General features: G+C 38.4%; 1 protein-coding gene across 1 annotated transcript in view; it reads left to right on the top strand.

Moving 5' to 3' along the window:
- The window catches only part of LOC150102858 (retinoid-inducible serine carboxypeptidase-like), a 279,126-nt gene that overhangs the window by 160,349 nt on the left and 97,371 nt on the right, over nt 1–21,406 (top strand). Inside the window, exon 6 of the mRNA XM_090397958.1 lies at nt 10,069–10,197. Within this exon, the coding sequence (XP_090254084.1) occupies nt 10,069–10,197 (129 nt within the window). The remainder of the gene's footprint in view (nt 1–10,068; nt 10,198–21,406) is intronic.

The raw sequence follows: 21,406 nt of genomic DNA, 5'->3' as shown, positions 1-21,406 counted from the left end.
AGAGTGATAGTGGTGGGAAAGAGTGCCATGGAAGCAAGGATCTGAAGTGTGTCTCAGGTCGTGAAATTGACATAGTGGATGAAAGTCAGAATGCAATAGAAAATTGTGATGTAATGCCAGATAGCATAGAGAGTGAGCTTAAAAGTGATACAGTTGATAGTAAAAAGTACAGAGCGAGAGAATGGTTTGATTGATTAAAAAAAAAAATGAAGAGTTAGCTGCAATGAGGGAGATAACTCGGTTGCGCAGAGTGTTACATAGGGCGAAGCGACAACTGGAGTGATTACAAAAATGTCTACTGAGTGGATCAGCTAACAAAAAGAAGCAAGTGCATGATAAGATAAATGAGAACATGATCAGCAGAAGAAAAATCGAGGAGCGAATGTTATATGGTGATTCAGTAGTAAAAGGTGTAATAGATGAGAGTTTGACAAAATTGTGCTTTCTGGGTGCGAAAATGAGTAATGTAAGTGAGGCTGTTAGAGCACAGAAGCATAGGGTGAAAGAAATGATAGTAATGGCCGGAACAAATGATTTAAAAGGTGAAAAATTTGCGATGAGAGAGGACTTGAAAGAATTACTAGAGGTAGCAAAAGGAAAGAGTGAGAGTTAAGATAGTCTGTTGCCATGCTATGACAGAGTTGAGTTGAGAATGAGGGCCATAATTGCGAATGACTCTATGCTTAGGTTATGCAGGAGGAGTGGTGTGGAGTTTAGTTTGACGGGCGAAAGGACTTATATAAGAAGAATGGTTTGCATCTGAATGGATTTGGTGTTCGGAGACTGGAAAAATTGTTGCTGAATAAAGTGAATGTGCAGAATCAGGGAAACTAGAGCTTTTAGGCAGGGGTGGGGATGCTGTCGAGACGACATGCAGACATCAGTGAGGCAGTTGAGTGTAAGAATGTGTATAATATGCCTGAGTTAAGATGAAGGATAATAAACCAAACTGGGATAGTTAATGTAAGGCATCAAAATAGGGATGAACTGCAGCCAAAGAGAATAGATGTTCAACTTCAGGATAGTGAACCCTCCATGTGGGGCACATGTTCGTGGTGGAGGGGACCTCCCAGTGATGGTACTGGCCTTTTCGTTCTTCCTCTTTTTCTTTGCTCTACTTCTCCTAAGTCTTTTTCACTATCCTTTTTCCAGACCACCATCACTGGGATCTGATGTCCTGCCAGCTGCCTTGTTTGCCGTGCGGTGCAACCCGTGGACATCCTGAAAGGGGGATCATGGTAGTCTTGCACTACTTTGGCCCCTGCTTCAGCAAGATGGGTGGTCCTGGATGGCCTAGCCAGGATCAATCGGCTAGTGGGCTTGCCTGCAAGGGTCAACAGTGTTGCAGTAAGCCTCTCACCCCATCCGGGGTCGGAATCCTAGACTTGCTGCAGTGCCAGTATAGTGTCCAGAGTAGCCCTGGTGTTCCACTCCTCAGTGCAGTGTTTGCTTGTTGGGTAGTGGGCATCCATGTGTGGCTCCGTGGTGAATGGGGAGCTCTTGTGCCGAATTAAAAATTCCTGAAATATGAATTCTTCGTCCTCAAATGTTTCAGGGACCCTAACAAAGTCCAAACCAAGTACTGATAATATAGACACAGCATATGGAAACAGAAGTAAGAAACAAAAGATATCTGATACTAACATAAATGTACCAACCTTTTTAATCATTCATGCAACAAGTGAAGAACCAATTGGGACAATGTCACCCTTTTTTATCCAAAAAGGTTTAGAAGGACTGGCAGGACCTCCCAAAACTGTCAAATTGCATTCTGGTGATATCCTCGTGGAAACAATGTGCAAACAACATTCCGAGAAACTACTGAGAGCAACGACAATGGGTGGAATACAAATTGCAGTAACACCTCACAGAACACTTGATTCCAGTAGAGGAGTGATATCAGAATGGGATCTCCTTGATGTTCCTGATGAGGAGATATGTTCAGAGCTTAGAGATCAAGGAGTGATGAGTGTGAGGCACATCCTGATATGCAGGGATGGTTGCCTGGTCTCAACCAAGAACATCATCCTTTCTTTTGATACACCCAAGTGTCCGAAAGCAGGGTATCTCAGCTGTCCTGTTAGAATGTACATCCCTAACCCGCTGAGATGCTTTAAATCAAAGATATGGACATGCCCAAACTGCCTGTCGTGGTTCTACTACCTGTGCCTGATGTGGTAGTAAAGAACATGATAATACATCTTGCTGTGAAAAAAAAAAGCTAAATGTGTCAACTGTCAGGGAGATCATCCAGCATACTCTCATGCATGTCAGAAATGGAAAAATGAAAAAGAGATACAAAAATTTAAAACAGAACAAAACATCACATATCAGGATGCAAAAAGAAAGCTGGCCACCATTACACCTGTTCTACGACCCTCTTATGTGGAAAAAGTAACAATTAAAAAAGTGTCAACAGCAACTCAAACATGTATGTCCATTCCACCATTTGATCATTTCACCATACCTGAACTTTACGATCGCAAGTGCTTCTCTGTTGAGCGCATTAATCACAAGACCTGTGGCGTTACTCCAGAGACAACTTCAAAAGTGGTCCCATCCGATGAAAACTCATCTGTCAAAAAAATTATGGTGGAGACTTCACTTAAAGATAAACCACTAGACAGTCGCACAGAAAAAATGGATACCTCGATACCCACTGAAAGCAAACTAAGCATACCAACTGACTCTAACACATTTGATGTTTTGAACACTCTACCAGAGGAAGAGATGGACACTGGCCATCCATACTTCCCTAAAACAGTGGATAAATATAAATCTGGCAAAGGTAAGCCCTCAACTTCTCGAAAACCAGACAAGTCAATAAAATCAAAACAATGGGAAAATTTTTACAATGGTACTGTCATGGGATCCACCAGAATATTGACGATATCAAGATGTTGTTGCAGAAACACAAACCTTTCTGTTTCTGTCTACAGGAAACTTACTTAAGACCCCACTGAGGACCGTACCTTTAGGAATTTCACTGTTGTACATAAGGATAGAACTGGAGATGGTCCTGCTCATGGAGGAGTAGCTATCCTAATGGGCAGTCATACTCCTTTCCATCTGGTCCAACTTAATACTTCTCTGGACGATTCGCTTCTCTTTGGAATTTCTTATTACAGTATATTCAATTTATTTACCACACCAAATACTGAGTTAAATGAAATTGATCTTGATAACCTTATCTCGCAACTGCCTGAACCCATACTTTTGATGGGTGACTTTAACAGTCACAATACTCTATAGGGTAGTGCCAACACTAATAGACGAGGTCGAATCATTGAAAAAATTCTTGATAATAATAACCTTTCCCTTCTAAATAATAAACTCAATACTTCCTTCCATATGCCTATCTGCTCATATTCTGCAATTGATCTTACAATCTGTTCCCCTTCCATTCTTCCACTGCTCATGTGGGACGTTGAAGAGAACATATATGGAAGTGATCACTTTCCTGTTCTTTGTACAATGTCTTCACAGGAACCATGTTCACCCACACGGATACCTATATGGAAAATGGACCAGACTGACTGGAACACTTTCTCTCATCTTGCAAAATTTAATGCTGATGCCATCAGTCAAACACCTATCAATGAAGCTGTAAAATATATAACAGAATGCATTGTCCAGGCAGCAACAACCTCCATTCCAAAAACATCATCTTGATTTCCAGTCTATCCAAAGCCTTGGTGGAACCCAGAATGTCAGGCAGCCAAAAAAAAAAAAAAGATCGACACAGAGCATGGAGCATATTTCGTAGATACCCCATCACATCAAATTTAATAACTTTCAAGCATGCTCAAGCCAAAGCACGTTATGTAAGATGTCGGAGTCAAAAACAATCATGGATCCAATTTACTACCTCAATTAATCAAATGACCAGTCCAAAAATTGTATGAGATAAAATCCGGAAAATGAAAGGCAGATATAGTACACATTGTTTGTCCACCTTAGACTATAATGGAAGTGTTCTTGCTGATCCCAAAGCTATTGCAGATACTTTGGGAGAAACTTTTGCTAAAATCTCAGTAACAGCTTCATATTCTCCGGAATTTTTAATACTGAAATAGCAGCAAGAGAAACAAAGGCTTAATTTTTCTACCAACATTCTTCAGCCATTTGTCAAGGAGGAACTAAAAAGCGCTCTTCTACAATCTCAGCCTAGTGCAGTAGGACCTGATGACATCCATTATGAAATGATAAAACATCTACCATCATCTTCTATGGATATTTTTCTCTTATTATACAACAGAATACTTGTAGAGGAAGAGTTTCCAAATTCTTGGCATAAGTCAATTGTCATTGCTATCCCAAAACCAGGAAAAGATCCAACACAAGCAAATAATTGTCGACCCATTGCTCTGATCAGCTGTCTTTGTAAGATACTAGAGAAAATGGTTAATGCCAGACTTCTCTGGTATTTAGAAAGCAACAGTCTTCTCTGCAATACACAATGTGGTTTCCGTAGACATTGATCAACTTTAGATCATTTAGCTCGGTTAGAAACTTGTATAAGAGATGCATTTCTGAATCGAGAACATCTTGTCTCTGGTTTTTTTTTGACATGGAAAAAGCTTATGACACAGCCTGGAGATATGGCTGTTTAAAATACCTCTATAACCTAGGTCTCAAAGGACACCTTCCTATATTTATTAAAAACTTTCTGTCCAGGCGAACTTTCCAAGTCGGAGTTGGGAAGTATGCTACACGACCATATCTTCAAGAACAAGGTGTTCTCCAAGGCTCTGTCTTAAATGCAACCCTTTTTGCTATTAAAATTAACTCAATCATTGAACAGCTTCCTCCCAGTGTAAACAATGCTCTATATGTTAATTTCACAATCTACTGTCACTGACGTAACATGAGAGTAATTGAAAGACAACTTCAGCAAGCAATTGATCATGTCTCTCTGTGGGCTCTTAACAATGGGTTTAGGTTGTCAACAGAAAAAAGTGTCTGTGTACACTTCTATCGAAAATGCACTCATCACCCAGATCCTGAACTAAGAATGGGACCTGCTGTTATTCCAGTAACTACAGAAACCAAGTTCTTGGGACTCATCTTTGACAGAAAACTCGCATTTCTATCACACATTCGTCAACTAAGAGAAAAGTGCAAAAGAACTTTGAACCTCCTTTGCACTCTATCCTCTGCTGGGTTGGGTGCTGATCGATCTTCATTGGTCCATGTTCAAAACTGTATTATGGGTCCCAAGTCTATGGTTCGGCAAGACAGAATAACCTACGATGGTTGGATTCCATCCATCATTGGGGTATAAGGATAGCTACTGGTGCCTTTCGCACCTCACCCACTCAAAGTCTCTATGTAGAAGCAAATGAACCGGCTCTATCACTTCGATGGAAACAGTTGTCTCTTAATTACGCCCTAAAAATAAAATCTCTCCCAGATCACCCTACATGGAATAGTATCTTCTCTCTGCATTGGGAAGCTCAATATCACACACATCAAACTGCTATACATCCTTTTGGTATGCGTATTAAAGAAACTGTGCAATCTGTTAGTATAAATGTTGAGAACATTAGCTACACTAAACATAACAGCATTCCTCCATGGCAAATTTGTACATCATCCTGCAACCTCTGACTTTGTCAGCTACAGAAATCTTATACCTCATCATCCATTTACCTGTAATTGCTTAATGCACACAGAGCAGCACATGCTGATTTCTTACCCATCTGTTACTGATGGTTCAAGAACTAACACCTCTGTTGGTTGTGCTGCTGTGTTTCCTGACATTATCTCAAATCAGAGCCCACCAGACTGCAGGAATTATACAGCAGAGTTACATGCCATTCAGCTTGCACCTGTGCATATGAAAGAAAACTGCTACAAAAAGTGTATAATTTTACAGACTCATTGAGCTCTTTACAGGCTATCTCCTCTCCTATGTATAATCCACATCCAGTACTTTATGAAGTGCCACACCTGCTTCACAAAATGAAAATCCTTAATTTCATTCAAATACCTTCTCCACATACAGTTTGACAGTTCCATATACAGACAACTTATAAGATCAAAGCTAATTGCTCAGTGGGAGTTAACATGGCAAGAAACGTCAATAAACAAATTATATAGCATTAAACCTGAAATTAAACACTGGCATTCTAGTCAACGTACAAAGAGAAGGAAGGAGGTTGTCCTTGCTAGGCTCCGCATAGGCCACAGTCACCTTACGCATTCTCATTTACTGAGAGCTGATGACCCTCCTATATGTGAAAAATGCAACACACATCTCACTATTCATGATATTCTGGTAGATTGTCAAAAATTTACATAAGAGAATAATGAAAATTTCACCTATCTAACCAAGCCATATACACTCAGGGAAATGCTAGCACACTCAGGCAAATTGCATGATGTTTTTACTTTTTTAGAAAGAATTAATTTGTACAAACACATTTGACCATAAATTTGTTTATATGTAAATACTTTTTTTTTTTTACTTAACTTTTATACATATATATTATTCATTAGGTTAAATCTGACCAATTATGTATTGCCATTGATCTTGTATATTTGTATCACTCTGCAGTAATTTTGTTAATATGTAAATACCATAATGCTAAACTTAAATTTTATGCATCAATGCTATATAATAATGTTTGTTGTAATCTTACTAGATGTAGACACTGCTTTCGTTGACTTATTTTGTATTTACATATGTTAACTTATAGTTATCTATTTACTGTACTGCTGAAACCTCTGCAGTAATTTTGTGTATATGTAGATACTGCATCACTTAACATACATTTTGTGTATGCATCTTATTTACTACTTTATTTTTGAATAATCATGTAGTGCTGTAGGACTTCTTACCTATTTGTGTACTTTCTGGTAATACTGTTTATATGTGTTGCAAAATTCTGTTTATACTGCATTGCTAAATTTAATTTTCATCCATGTATATTGTATAATAATCCCTTTTTGCCTATTTTTGTACTGCTGCAAAGGCATCTATTATAATTTTACACATATGTAGATACTGCATTCCTTGGTTTAGTGTTTCATATATTATGTATTAACTTATATTGTTAACTATTTTTGCACTACTGTAATAACCTCTGACCTTGTGCGTTGCTGTGCCCTCTGCAGCAGTTCTGTTTACCTAGAGATGCTTCTTTGTGAACTTGATTCTTGTACAGACATATTGTTTACAATTTTCTGTAAATGCTAATGTTGTAACGTTTAGTATGGCACAGTATGACCTTTGTAGTTTTTGTGCCAAATAAACTATAAAACAAACATCAGGATAGTGAAAATAGCACATTTGAGGTTATGTGGTGTGAGATTGAGACCAGCAGAACAAAATTTGCAGTTGGGTGCTGCTATAGACCAGGCGATGGAATAGATGATGGAGATAGTATGCATAGGCAAATTGACTCAATGAGTGGAGGACAGGTAATTATTATGGGGGATTTCAAGTATGGTAACATGGATTCGAGGGAGGAGAGGACAAATGGAAGGAAATGAATTTTATGCAGTTACTAAGTGATAACTACCTGAGACAGCATGTAATGGAATATACTAGGGGTTTAAGAGTGCTTGACCTAGTAATTGCATCTGAGAAATCGACTGTTATGAATATGACCGTATTGCTGCCGATTTATGATAATAAGGTCTTGATCTGGTAAGTGGCTAAATGTGTGGAATTTTCAATTAAGACAGGGTACATGTGGAATTACCTGGAATAGCCTGGAAGGCTGGTAAGTATGACAAGCTTAGTGATCAGTGCCATGGCATGTTAAACTGCAATGGCTGGATGTTGATAGTGCATGGGAAGTGATAAAGGAGTGTTTGAGAGAGGTGATGGCTGACTGCATACTTAGAGTCTGGAGAGTAAATCAAGTGAGAGTTAAATGGATGAATAACACCATTAAGCTTGAGCTGCAAAAAAAGAAACAATTGTGTGAAATTTAAGGAGAAAGGTGACCTGCAGGCACACAAACAGTACAAAGCACAGGCCAGAAGGGTAACTAGTGTGGTAAGAAAAGCAAAAGCAGATTATGAAAGGAAATTAGCAATGCAAGCTAAAGTGAATCCCAAACAGTTCTTTCGATATGCTGCAAGTAAAAGAAAAAAATGTATACGGCAAAATGATTTTAAGGAATGCCGATGGCAGGGAAGTAACTGAATCAGCTGAAATAGTAGAATTACTAAGCGAACCCTTTTTTTCTAGAGTTTATCATCTAGGCTGTGATATTGCAGGAATGAGAGAACAAATGGCTGATACAGGAATTGAAGTGAATGAAATGAAGGTGAATAGTATATTACAGAACCTTAATGTAAATACATCTGTGGGATTGGATGGTATACTAGCTCGAGTCTTACTTGAAGCGGCAAAGGAATTGTCAGTTCCCTTGACTATATTGTTTAATTTAAGTCTCAGCTCTGGGTTAGTCCCATGGGGGTGGAAAGAGAGGAAAATCGTTCCATTGCATAAAGGAGGTTCCAAGACTGCTGTTGCGAATTACCGACCAATCAGCATATATGAGGAATCGTTGTCATGGTTTTGGAGATATTAGTGAAGAGCAAAATAATGGATAGATGAAAATGGGATACTGTATGGAAGACAGCAACTTGCTAACGTGTTATAATACAGTGACTGCTGAACTGGATAAGGGTAATGGATTTACAGTAATACTGCTGAACTTTGCTAAGGCCTTTGACAGGATATCACATGGAATTCTAATCAGTAAACTGCAGCACATAGGGATGGATATAGGGCTGGTGAGATGGATAGGAAGGTGGTTGATGGAGAGATATCAGAGAGTAGTTTATTCAGGAGTGGAATCCAAAAGAAGGCCTGTTACTAGTGGTGTGCCACAATGTTCTGTTCTTGGACCACTACTATTTAATTTGTTCATTAATGATATAGGAAAGGATCTGAGAGGAACTGTTCGTTTATTGGTTGATGATGGAAAGTTTGGTAGAGCAATAGTGAATGCGCATGATGCCAGAACCTTTCAGGATGATTTTAATAGATTTACAGTCTGGGCTAATGAAAATGGATGTCAGTTTAATCTAGCAAAGTGTAAGGTTAAGCATTTTGGGGTGAATAAATTAGCAGCAGTATATCACATTGGTGGAACTGTACTCCAGGTGGTAGAAGAAGCCAGAGATTTGGGTGTGTCGGTGGATAGGGAGTTGAAGTTTAGGGGGCACATAGCAAAAGTGGCTAAATCAGCTCTTCAGATCACTTAGTTACTGAAGAATACTTTGACGAGCAGAGATCAGCAAGTCATTGTTCCTCTTTATCGAGCCTTGATAAGATCCCATCTTGACTACTACGTCCAGATCTGGGTCCCTGGGTTTCTTTTTGATGGGGAGGAGGTAGCGAGGATCCAGAGACAAGTGACCAAGATGATAGCTGGTCTATGGAATGAACCTTATGAGAACAGGTTGAAGATCTGTGGGTTACAGAAATTGGTTGATAGGTGGAAAAGGGGTGATATGATTGAGACATTCAAATTACTGAAGGGTTTTTACAAGATTAATTCAGAGGAAATTTTTCAGAACAGGTCCGGAGGGGCCATCCATGGAAACTGAACAAGAGTATAGTTAGTAAGAGTGTTAGAACTAGATTTTTTACTTGGAGAGTGGTGAATGGGTGGAATAAGGTGCCAGAATTTGTTGTGGGTGCCATGACTGTAAATGAGTTCAAAGCAAAGTATGATAGATACTGTCGAATGCCGAATAGTTGTTCTTGATATGATGTTTAGGGCCTCCCTCGATGAGTCTAAGGACTCCTTAGAGTTGCCCGTAATAATAACATGTGACATGACTAAAAGCACTAGTATTGTGATAATGAAATACACATATATGACACACAATGGCCACTGTTAAGCATATTTTCATGCATTGCAAGAATGTCTAGTGGTCTCTGGTGTACAGAAAAATCTACTATCTGTAGACAGCTTAATAAATTTACTGCTGTAAGCTCGATATATTTACTTTTGTAATCATTTTAATATAGTCACTTTTGCTTTGTAAAATTTGTAAAAGTTATATTCTGTTATATGTAACAAATTTGTTTTCTTGCAGTCATTACTTGATCATAATGGTGTAGCAGCAGTTGGCAACATTGTGAAGCAAATTCAGTATGCTTTAGCTACAAGGCAGTTTGAAAATGCTACATATTTGTGGTCAGTTGCACAAGACAAAGTAGCAAAGGTATTTTTTCCTTCACATTTTTAATTTTTATACGATTTGATAAACCTTATTCAGAATAATTTTGTGTGGTATAATTTTGAAGGTTGCTTTGTATTTTCAAGTAATATTGAAGATATTGCTTTACAAATTAATTCTTACTAATCATTCAGTAAACAACAGTGATGCCAGTTTTATCGTTGGGTTACATGAAATGTTATTCAGTTTAAGAAAGCTAAATAAAGACTTATCAAGATCTTACTGTAGTCAGCTTTCACTGTATCAAGCACTATTGTCCAATGCACCCCTTGAAAAATTACGAACCTAATCACGCGGGAAATTAATGTGTTAAGAAACGAGATAAAGTGTCACGACTGCAACATAGTTACACTTTCTGACATATTTTAATTCTTTCTCCTTGTATTTGCACATAATATCTTAAACTAAATGTCCCAAAAGGTGCAGTATAATACAAATATTAGGGATACTAAGGGGAGAAATAACTTAGATATTAGTAAAAATTTTGGTGATATCTCGAGCATAAATAATAGTAGAACATAGATAAGTGGAAATTATTAGATAAAATAAAAATCATAAATTGGGACATAACATAAATGGTGCAGCCAGTAGGATGTAGTTTAGCTAATTAAATCTTAATTACAAGCTATTCACAACAAGTTGGTTTTGGTAGCAGATCAGACAACTGAGGGGCAGAAGTTTAGTTAAGTTTTGTTGAGAATTTTAGAGTGTTAACTAGTGTAAATTGGATGCAAGTATGACTGAACCCTCCAGTAGTTTAAGCATGGATAACAGCGAATTCTTTCGTTACATTAACCCACAGCAGGTGTTCCCACAATTTTTGGGCGAGGAGACTGATGACGTCCTAAATTTCTTTAGTTATATAGAAGAGTTGGAGGATGGACTGATTTTCAGTTGCTAGTCCTACTCTGAAGTAAACTGGTGGGAAAGGCTAAAGCTTTCCTGTATTCTTCCCCATTCTCAAGGAAACCCTGGATTACTCCCGATTTAAGTTAGTCCTAATTTCTGAATCAAAACTGGGAAGCTTAGGACCTAACTTATGGAAGCTCCAGAGGTGCTCTCGGAAGGAAAAGGAAAGTGTGGCTGAGTTCGATAACGGGTTACTGATGATAGCTAGTACCCTAAGTGTCCTTAGTGAAGAAAAACCTTACTTGGACTGGGCCATTTTCCAACAATTCAGACAGGGAGTCAAACCTGAATTGAAGGAGACAGCATTCGATAAGAAATTATCCAATTTAAGAGAATGTTACGATGCTGTAAAGGAACATGAACAATTGCTCGAAGACCTTCGTTCCGCACATGTTCATGTCTCAATAAACATAATTGAGGAGAAGGAAAATTCTGAAAGGGGGCAAGGACATATTAAAGAGAGTAAGGAGAGGAGAGAAAGATCAAAAACAAGAGAGCGACTAGAAAAGGACAATAAACAAGGGATAAACAATTTGACAGAGTCTTATATTGATTCAGATAAAATCAGGGTTATTGTAAAACAAGAGATAGAAATACTCCAAAAACCTATTATTGATCGGTTAGATGAGGTAATGAAACAACTAGGAACGTTATCTGGAAGAAACCCAGAGCCTAATTGTAGCAGAACTGGGGAAACCACTAAGTTGGTTAAAGAGGAAGTTGAGCGTCTGCAAAGACCCCTTCTCTATAGATTAGACTCAGTTATACAGAGACTATCCGAAGTCGTACCACAACAAGAAACAGTTATTTCTCAAAATCAAGGGAGAGTTAATGACCAAAGAGGCAGTAGAGAGCCCCCATGATGTTTCAGTTGTAACAAACTCCGACATTTTGCTCAAAACTGTTACTTTAACAAGAAGCGCTTTGGTAGAGTTCATGACAGAGACTCAGATTCACATACATATACTAACAGAGTATAGAAAAAGGGACAAGGAAGAAAGGAGCATCCTTACGAGATGGAGGTGAGGGCGAGTGCATATGGAAAATACTGCAATGCTTCCATCCATCATATCGGAGGATTACTTTAAAATAATAGAACCTCATGCCAAGGATAATATCACTCACCTTAAACAACGAGTGAGAGTGTCAGGTGTCACAACTTCCATGACTCGTGCTTCTAGGTCTGTGAATCTAAAGTTATACCTGCCCGAGTTCAAATTATGTGTTTGGCAGGAGTTTTTGACCCTACCAGGATCCTCTCTTCCACACATCAAGCTGATCCTAGGCAGAGATTTCCTATCAAGGCATGACTTTAAATGTGATTACACGAGGAAAGAAATATACTTATTGGGAAGGAGACAATTTACAAGGAAGGGGTAAACTCCAGAGTTGCTTAAGGAAGAGAGAAATGAGTCTCAAGAGAGGAATCGTGAGTCCCACGTAAATAAAGTCAAGAAATCATCACATGAGGAGTTAGTCTGGGAAAGGAAATCACAAGTAGTTAAGGTTAAATCAGAGGTAAATTTCTGTACGGTTAGAAAAGGGAAGAGAAATGAAAACCAAAGAAATTAAGTACATCAGTTATGAGTATATGGATAATGAATAAAAAAAAAAAAAAAAAAAAAGGAGGAACACTTCAAAAGAGAAATTTCTCTTAAAGAAATTTTTTGTTTAAAGGGGGGGACCTTTGTTACACCTGATATCTTAAGAATGTAGAATTTTCAGCTATCGTGGTGTAGTATGAAGAATAAATAAATTAAAAACCCTGCATAAAAGATAATAGATGAATTAATTAAAAGAAAAAGAAATATTCTTGCATCCAATAAAATATATAAAATATAAAGGTGTTTGTTGAATTAACTAACAAAAAGAATCAACTCAAAATCAACTCAACTAACGCCTTTTTATTCCCGTATATACGGGAGTAGGCGAGGCCATTTAGCCCTATCTAACTTTTGGAGACTGAGTGGGCAGTTCAATCTCCACTGGTACCCAATCAGAGACAGATGGCCCAAGGCTATCACTAATTAAGCGGTACGCAGTGAAGAGAGATGGCTCAAATGTGCCACCATCTCGTGGTCCCTAACCCTAACACAATATATTTAATGTCTGAAATAATGTGGGTTCTACGGTCGATTTTCTTGAGTTTGCAGGACGAAAAACCCAAGTTTCCGGGAGGAAAAACCTGCTTGCCCGTGCCAGAGATCGACTAACTCGGGAACTGGTCGAAAAAAGGCTTAGAAAAATTTCCTCTAGTCGCCGACTAGACTCGAAACCAAGTCTTCCTTCGTGCGGCCAAGCGCGGCGGTGTGCAAACGCACACATCCGCTGAGCTACACAGGCTGTTACAAACTCTAACAAAAAGAAAGAATATATTAATGTTGTAATATGATATAAAAGAGAAAATTTAACTAAATAAGACAGAAAAGGATTAGTCATAAGAGATGGTATGTGAGAGGCTAGAGATTAAAATATTAAGTAAGTTCCTAGAGAAATTTTGGAAAGGGGATTAAGTTAGAGGCTAGCAAAAGAAAAACAACAGACTATTTGACAGAAAAACGCCACCCTAATTGGTCGGTGAAGTAAAATCAAGTAGGGGCGGAGAAAAGAAGTTAAGGAAGGTGCCATTAGGAGAGCAAGTATAAAAGGGTTGGAAACCCCACACCCCATGAGGCTTTTTAGGCTTTTAGACCTTTTTGGCTTTTGGTTTTTGGTTCTGTTCCAGGAGAGTTCTTCGTGAGCCCCTTCGTATGGGTTTCACAGTGTTTTCCTGAGTGGCGAGATTGGAGTTATATCTCCGTCGTCACAGCACGGAAACAAAAGTGAGCGGAATTTCGGTTCTGTATTTCCTATGTAAGAAGCGAAGAATGCCATATAGTCGAGGAAAAGAAAGCATATTCTTTGTGTTTCAACTTCAGTGACAACCACAAAAAAGGGAAAGCTATAAAGAAATCGATATCCACGTCGCGAGTTGCACAGCCGTCATTTAGACGATTCAAAGTGTGTCCTGAATAATGAAGGGTAAAGACCGCGTAGGCATAGTTCAATTCAAAAGGGAACATAGGAGAAGCAGATTATCGGAGAGGTTATACCAGGATACTTCAATCAGAAAAAGATAGAGGCCCATATGGAAAACTCAGGAAAGAAAGGTACTGTAAATTATATCTCATGTTAACTAAGATTCGTCTGTATTAGTTATCAATATTCTAATACTGAACTGTTGAAGTGACCAAGAAAACAATACTAGGACTTTAGTATCTGACAGAATATATTGAAAGTAAGCTGGCTAGTGTTAATGTTATATGAGTAATTAAGTGTCCTGAGAATTTTGCATGTCTATTATATTGTGTAGGAAAGTTTAAATGTCATAGTTATGTCTTAGTGCAGTAAATGGTTTAGTTAAGCTACTTAAGTTTGGATAGTTAAATAGTGTGAATTAATCTTACATGCCCATGTCATATGAAGGTATGTGTTGAATGTGTATGGCGGCATGATCGTAATACCCATTATAGGATCATAGCTTAATTATTTATGATAAGCTAATGTCAGTTTGTAAATATTAAATATAGCATTGAATTGAGTAATAACTAAAATTTGAATTGTACCATGTTAAGGAATTTAATAAACCTTTTGTCCAATGATAAAACAGTTGTCTGAAATTGCTATCCAATGCACCCCTTGAAAAATTACGAACCTAATCACGCGGGAAATTAATGTGTTAAGAAACGAGATAAAGTGTCACGACTGCAACATAGTTACACTTTCTGACATATTTTAGTTCTTTCTCCTTGTTTTTGCATATAATATCTTAAACTAAATGTCCCAAAAGGTGCAGTATAATACAAATATTAGGGATACTAAGGGGAGAAATAACTTAGATATTATTAAAAATTTTGGTGATATCTCGAGCATAGATAATAGTAGAACATAGATAAGCGGAAATTATTAGATAAAATAAAAATCATAAATTTGGACACAACACTATTGCTGTGAACTTGTTTATATAATAAGGAAATTTTCAAACTATTATTTATCCATGTACAGATATTTTAGAGAGTATCATCTTTATTTATTTGGTAAAGTCATTGTCCTTGTTGGAAAGACTTATCATTGACTTCTATTTTTGGTGTGAAGAATACAGCTATACAGAGAATAGAGCAATAAGAGCTTTTCAGGTGAGTTAGATGGTCTCATATGAGGAGGGCTGGGTTTTTCCCTCTCAGATACTTGGGTTTGCCTGCAAGACAGACAATCTTTGCTAGAGAATACATACATTTCAAGACATAGCATAACAGACAGATTTGATTAATCACCTATCATTAAGTTTCTGTAACTAGGCTGACAGGCCATTGAGCTTAATGTTTAAGGGAAGGTTACTATAGGGTGTTTCAAAAGGGTGTGTATAACTTTGCAGGAGAACATAGAATAACTTGTAGGATGTACAAAAGCTGAGTGAGTGTCGTAATGTAGTGAAATACATCAATTTTTGGTCACGTAACTTTATTACCAAACGGTGGCACCTGTGAATAAGTTTTGTTAAACTTGTGCTCCCAAATTTTAGCATAGTTGCAATTGTTTCTGGTTCAAAATAACCAGTAAATGGAAAACTAACAGAGGTTAACTACTAAACTCAGAAAACTAACTAAGGAGCCAATTACTTCCACACAACTTGTAAGTACCCATAGTCCTTCATATCAGTTATTTTTACAATTAAAAAAGCAGCCACGTGAAAGTGCCTGCTATGCATACCATGCAAAGTAAAGATGATGGCAACAAAGGCCAACAACGAAAGATTACTTCGAATCCTGTCAGCTTAGCGAAGCCGATAGCCAACAAACCGAATGACGATACAAAGTGCCGCAGCTGCGAATCTGAAGTTACCAAAAGAAAAAAAAGGTATATTCTGCGATTTCTGTTGCAATTGGCTACACACTTCCTGCGCGAAAATAGATGAAGCAGTGCACAAGCCTTTTTATTGAACTGAACCAGCCTTCTGTTTGATGTGTCTTCCTTCTGTTAAACAGCTACTATACCTAGGCAAACTAGTTGAAAACCTTGAACCACACCTTAATACTACAATCGATACTTTCTCTTCCAAAATCCAAAAGTTGGAAACTGAGCTTGAGATACTCGATGACCAGTGGCCGATCATAAGTGCACGCATGCTCCCTAATGAACTTCGTGATCTAATTGCATCAATAGTACACGAGTTGCTCGAGGGTGAAAACAGGAGACTCAACACTGTTATTCTGAACTTTCTGGGGGAAAAAGGTAAATCATTAAAAGAAGACTCCAGCAAACTAGCAGGTGAATGCAACTTTGATCCCAGAAATATTGTCAAATGCCATCATTTCGGATCCATAAATAAAAGAAAACAAAAGAACGGAATGAACTTTCCACGTCTTGTGAAAGTGATCTGTGATACACCGACAAACACATCCAAATTAATAATGGCAATAAATAGCAAGCTGAAGGACCATTGCCCCCCAATCGCACGTACTTTCCCAACCTGATTTAACCTTTGCACTAAGGGAACAAAGTTGCCAACTCCTAAGACAGCTAGAAGAAAAATGCCAAAATGGAGACAACAGCTGGACCATGGACTACAAACAAACCAAACTAGTACAAAAACTAAGTGATGCCACTAGTAGCCACAAGGAGACTAGTATGCAGGCACTGCATAGGAAACGTGCAAGACCCTTGCAGTCAAAGCCATGCCTCACAGAACCTTGCGTATCCACTTCACCAACATCCGTGGTCTCAACTCCAATCTTAATAGTGTCCGCTGTCATCTACAGTCCACCAAACCCCACCTACTCTTTTTAACAGAAACTCAAATCTTACTCCCCCCAAGCACTATCCATTTCAACCATCCGAACTACACTATTTAACTCCTTTTGACACAAGGGTGGTGTCTGCTCATATATTCGCTCTGACATACCCTGCCAGAGAGCACCTAACCTAGAATCGCCCAACTTTGACCTTCCTTGGTTGAAAATATTGTTAACGGACTCAGTCAAATTCATCTCCTGTCTCTGTTGCTCTTCTAATACCACAAACCACTCAGAGCTCTTTAATTTCCTCTCCTTAAAAGTTGATTTTATCCAGTCCCATTCTCCTAACAGTGAAATCATCCTCCTAGGTGATTTTAATGCCCATAACACCAACTGGCTTTCCTCTTCTAGTTGTACAGATTATGCAGGCAGAGGTGCTGAAACATTTGCCATCACTAGCAACCTTACACAAATTGTTCACAAGCCAACCAGAATTCCAGATAACCGAAATCACTCTCCAAATACCCTAGATTTCTTCCTTACCAATTCCCTTCCAAATATGCAGTGAATGTAGTGAGTCCCCCCGCGTAATTCTGGCCACAACCTAGTGCTCATCTCCTGCCCCTTGCAACAAATCTTACACAGTCACACCCACACAAGAGTAGTTTGGCATTATGACGGTGCCAAATGGGACAGCCTCCGAGAACTTTGCTTCATTTCCATGGTTGGACTATTGTTTCCAGTCTTCCAATCCAAACATATGCACCAAAGTAATCCTCACTGCCATGAAAACATGCATTCCCCATACTTCTCTGAACGGCCATCCCCATCTAAACCCTGATTCTCCAAAAAAAGATGTGCCAAGGCTGTAAAATGAAAAATCAGGCATACCACAACTGGCTCAAATCAAGAACTCCATCCTCCTTCAGTGCCTATACTGAAGCCCAAACCAGATGCAAGAAAATTATCAATGATTCCAAAACATAATTTGAACGGGCAAAAAAGCAGGAAACTTGCAGCCTGTCCTAGCAGCAGCCATGCCTTTTGGTCTCTTGCCAAAGCAATTGGTTGCAACTTTTGCCCTACACTACTCCCACCCCTATCATACCCAGATGGCTCAATTGCAACATCACCCACAGAAAAGCTAATCTCCTGGCTTCACACTTTGCCTCCAATGCATGCATAACTGACAGTGGCAGATGTCCCCCAGTCATTCCAACTGTCCAGCATACAATGCCCCCTATATCCTTTTGCCAGAAAGAGATCATAAACCTGTTGTCAGAATTAGACACAATTCTGATTTGACTTTTGACACAAATTTGACACAAATCTTCATGACAATTGGAGAAATGCCCTAATGGCATTTCTCCAATTGTCATGAAGGTCTGTGCAGCAGAACTGACTCCTATCCTATGCTGTCTGTACATACTCTCTTCCTCCATTGGTATATATCCCAAAGCCTGGAAATTGGCCTATATTCAACCCATTCCTAAAACAGTGACAAATCACTGCCATCTAACTACCGCTGTATCTCACTCACCTCAGTCCTATCTAAAGTGATGGAGAAAACCATCAATTCTCAACTCCTACTCTACCTTGAAGGTACCCAGCTATTAAGCAACCATAGTACGGATTTTGTCGATGCCGGTCAACAGGTGACCTGCTCTCATATATCACCCATTTCTGGACAAATGCCATGGAAAAATTTGGTGAATCCCAAGTAGTTGCACTTGATATCTCTAAAGCCTTTGAACGGGTCTGGCACAAAGGCTTACTAAGCAAACATCCATCATTTGGATTGTCTCAGGACTTCTGCAGATGGATTGTCAGCTTTCTGTGTGGACGCTCACTATGTGTGATGGTAGACGGCTCCCTGTCCTCTCACCATCCAACTAATGCTGGGGTCCCACAAGGTTCAGTTCTCTCACCTACCCTCTTCCTTCTGTATATCAGTGACCTGCTTCAGTTGACCTCCAACCAAAGATGACAGAACATTGCACTCCTCCCTTTCATTTGATAAACCTTACTCTAAACAACTCACTTCAACCCACAAAACATCAACCACAACTTCCCTTAATTCAGACCTCCAAGCCATTCTCCAGTGGGGCTCAGTAACCTCTTCAACTTCACTGCTAGTAAAACCCAATTCTGTCTTATTTCCCACAAAAAAAGAACCATTTTTCCCCAGTATTATTTTGGATAACAGTCAAATTCCCAGACAAGATGAAATTTCTCTTCTCGGAATTACTTTGACATCAGGCCTCTCCTAGCATAAACACATCACAACCATTGCATTCTCAGCTTCCAAAAAACTAGAATTTCTCTTTTGCTCAAGTCATTACTTCACCTCAAAACATCTGTTAATCTTATACAAATCACAAATCCACCCAGCTATTGAATACTGTTCTCACATTTAGAGTGGGGTTTCTAAAAGCTTCCTCAAAATGCTTGACTCAATTCAGAGGAGAGCAATTAATCTGATAAATGATCCATCTCTTACCAACTCACTCTCCCCCCACTTTCACATAGACTTTTAGTCTCTGCAGTCTGTATATTCTATAAATATTTCCATGCAAAACATTCATCTGAAACAGCATCAATAATTCTTCCACTCTGTATTAAGTCCATTGGAACACGTACAGCTGCCACCCAACATCCTTTCACAGTACACCTTGAAACCCACAGAACAAATTTCTTTTTCTCCTCCTTCATCCCTGCCACTGCTCTACTGTGGAACAGTCTTCCCCCTGATGTATTTCCCAAGGAATGCAATTGTTAGATCCTGAATGAAGGAATCTTGCAAAGAAATCATTCATTCAGAATCTAACATACTAAACTTACTAACAAAGAGAAATTCCTGCACATCAGCTGAAAAATCAAAAGTGAAACTTCTTCACTTTATGTATAAAATTGCAACTTTATCTTATGTTCCATGTATTTTAATCTTTTGATCATTACTAGAATTAAATTAGATTATGTCTTAAAGGAAGAAATTTGTTAATATTAATTTTAAGCCTCACTTAAGCTGTATAGATTAACTGTGAGTCACCAGATAGTTACTAAGTAATAATTCTTAGAAAGCATACAAGTACATGCGTCCAGCGTAACGCTGGCGGCAGTAGCTTTCACGGAACGTATGATGATGTGTATTCCGTGAATCCAAGAGCATAACAGCGTCGGGAAAGCAAGGGATGAACCCAAGGGGTGAAAAGAGATGGGTTGTGTGCAAAGGGGACTGAGAAAAAGAGGGCACTCTAACGAAGAATATAAGGTGACGAGCGCCATATCGGAGCTCTCTCTTGTCGTATCGTTTTCCTGCTTGGTGGTTCATAAGTTAGTGGGTAGTTTGCGTAGGGGGAATGGAGCATCTGTGCTAAGATAAGATGTCGGACAGCAAGCTTTCTTGAGAATGGAGTAGGATTATATGCAGAGCTGAAGGTAAAATTTCCAGTCGTAGCAGAATCAAGCCATCACTGAAAAGTCCCATCGAAATGTACCTGAAACACAAAGATTTGAGTCCGTTTTCGGCAGAAATCATGAAGATAGCGTAACCCCTACTTGGCATAAGGACAGCCAATAGATAAGAAGTAACCAGACGTACACATGGTGCTGAAAGACGTGGGAAAAAGTTCGGTAATAACATAAAATTACTCTATTTTGTGTATAATACTCCTTAGAAGAGAGAGGATTATATGTGTATGTAAATTAAGAACATTTTCCAAGGAACTTTGTGGACAGTCTCTAATTATATAGTTAACTTCTTTTGAAAATAAAAAGAATTGTTTAGAAGAGATCCTTGTGTTGTATGTGATAGGATTAACTTAACGAGATTAGAATTGTGGATTTTTAGTAACTGAGTAACATAAGAATGTTTGCCTAACTTTATATATAAATAGTATTGCAGAAAGGAAATTTAGCTTAACTTCATATCATTTGCAATCTATTCCAATTTTCAATTACTGTGCTTTACGATGTTTCATAAGCTTTGATTTAATTTAGAATATGTTAACCTCTTAACTCGAGTCTTTTTATTTAGTATTGAGTCAAATTAAGTGTATGAATTTTTTGTGTATTCTGTTTAATAGATATTCCAATAAACATGTCATATTTACCTAAGCCTGAGTCATGCCTGATTACGATTCCAAACTTCCACTTATAAAAATAGAACCTATTTTGGCAGGAATGAATTAGGGAGTGTATATAATTATAGATTTAGGTCACGACTGCAATAATCTGAATAATCGTCAGTGTTAAAGTAAGATATTGTGTAAGAAAGCCTCAGAATCTAGTATTGTCTCCCTGAGTAAGGATCCTTTTCTACTATAGGATACTGGCTGGCGGAGCATAAAATAAATTTGCCAGTATCCGAAGAGGAAACAATCCTAGATGTAAGCATATTAGGCCCGATATCTAGAATAGGAAGATATAAGGGAGTAAAATATAGAGAAAGCAACGACATAACAATAGAGCAGCTGGTAGGATTTTAATTTAATAAGGTTTTAAAATCAGAA

The sequence above is a fragment of the Typopeltis vanoorti genome, chromosome 9 (assembly GCF_054136105.1).
Source record: "Typopeltis vanoorti isolate ZY-2024b chromosome 9, IOZ_Tvanoo_1.0, whole genome shotgun sequence".
Lineage (NCBI taxonomy): Eukaryota > Metazoa > Arthropoda > Arachnida > Uropygi > Thelyphonidae > Typopeltis > Typopeltis vanoorti.
This window is presented reverse-complemented; position numbering and strand designations above follow the sequence as displayed.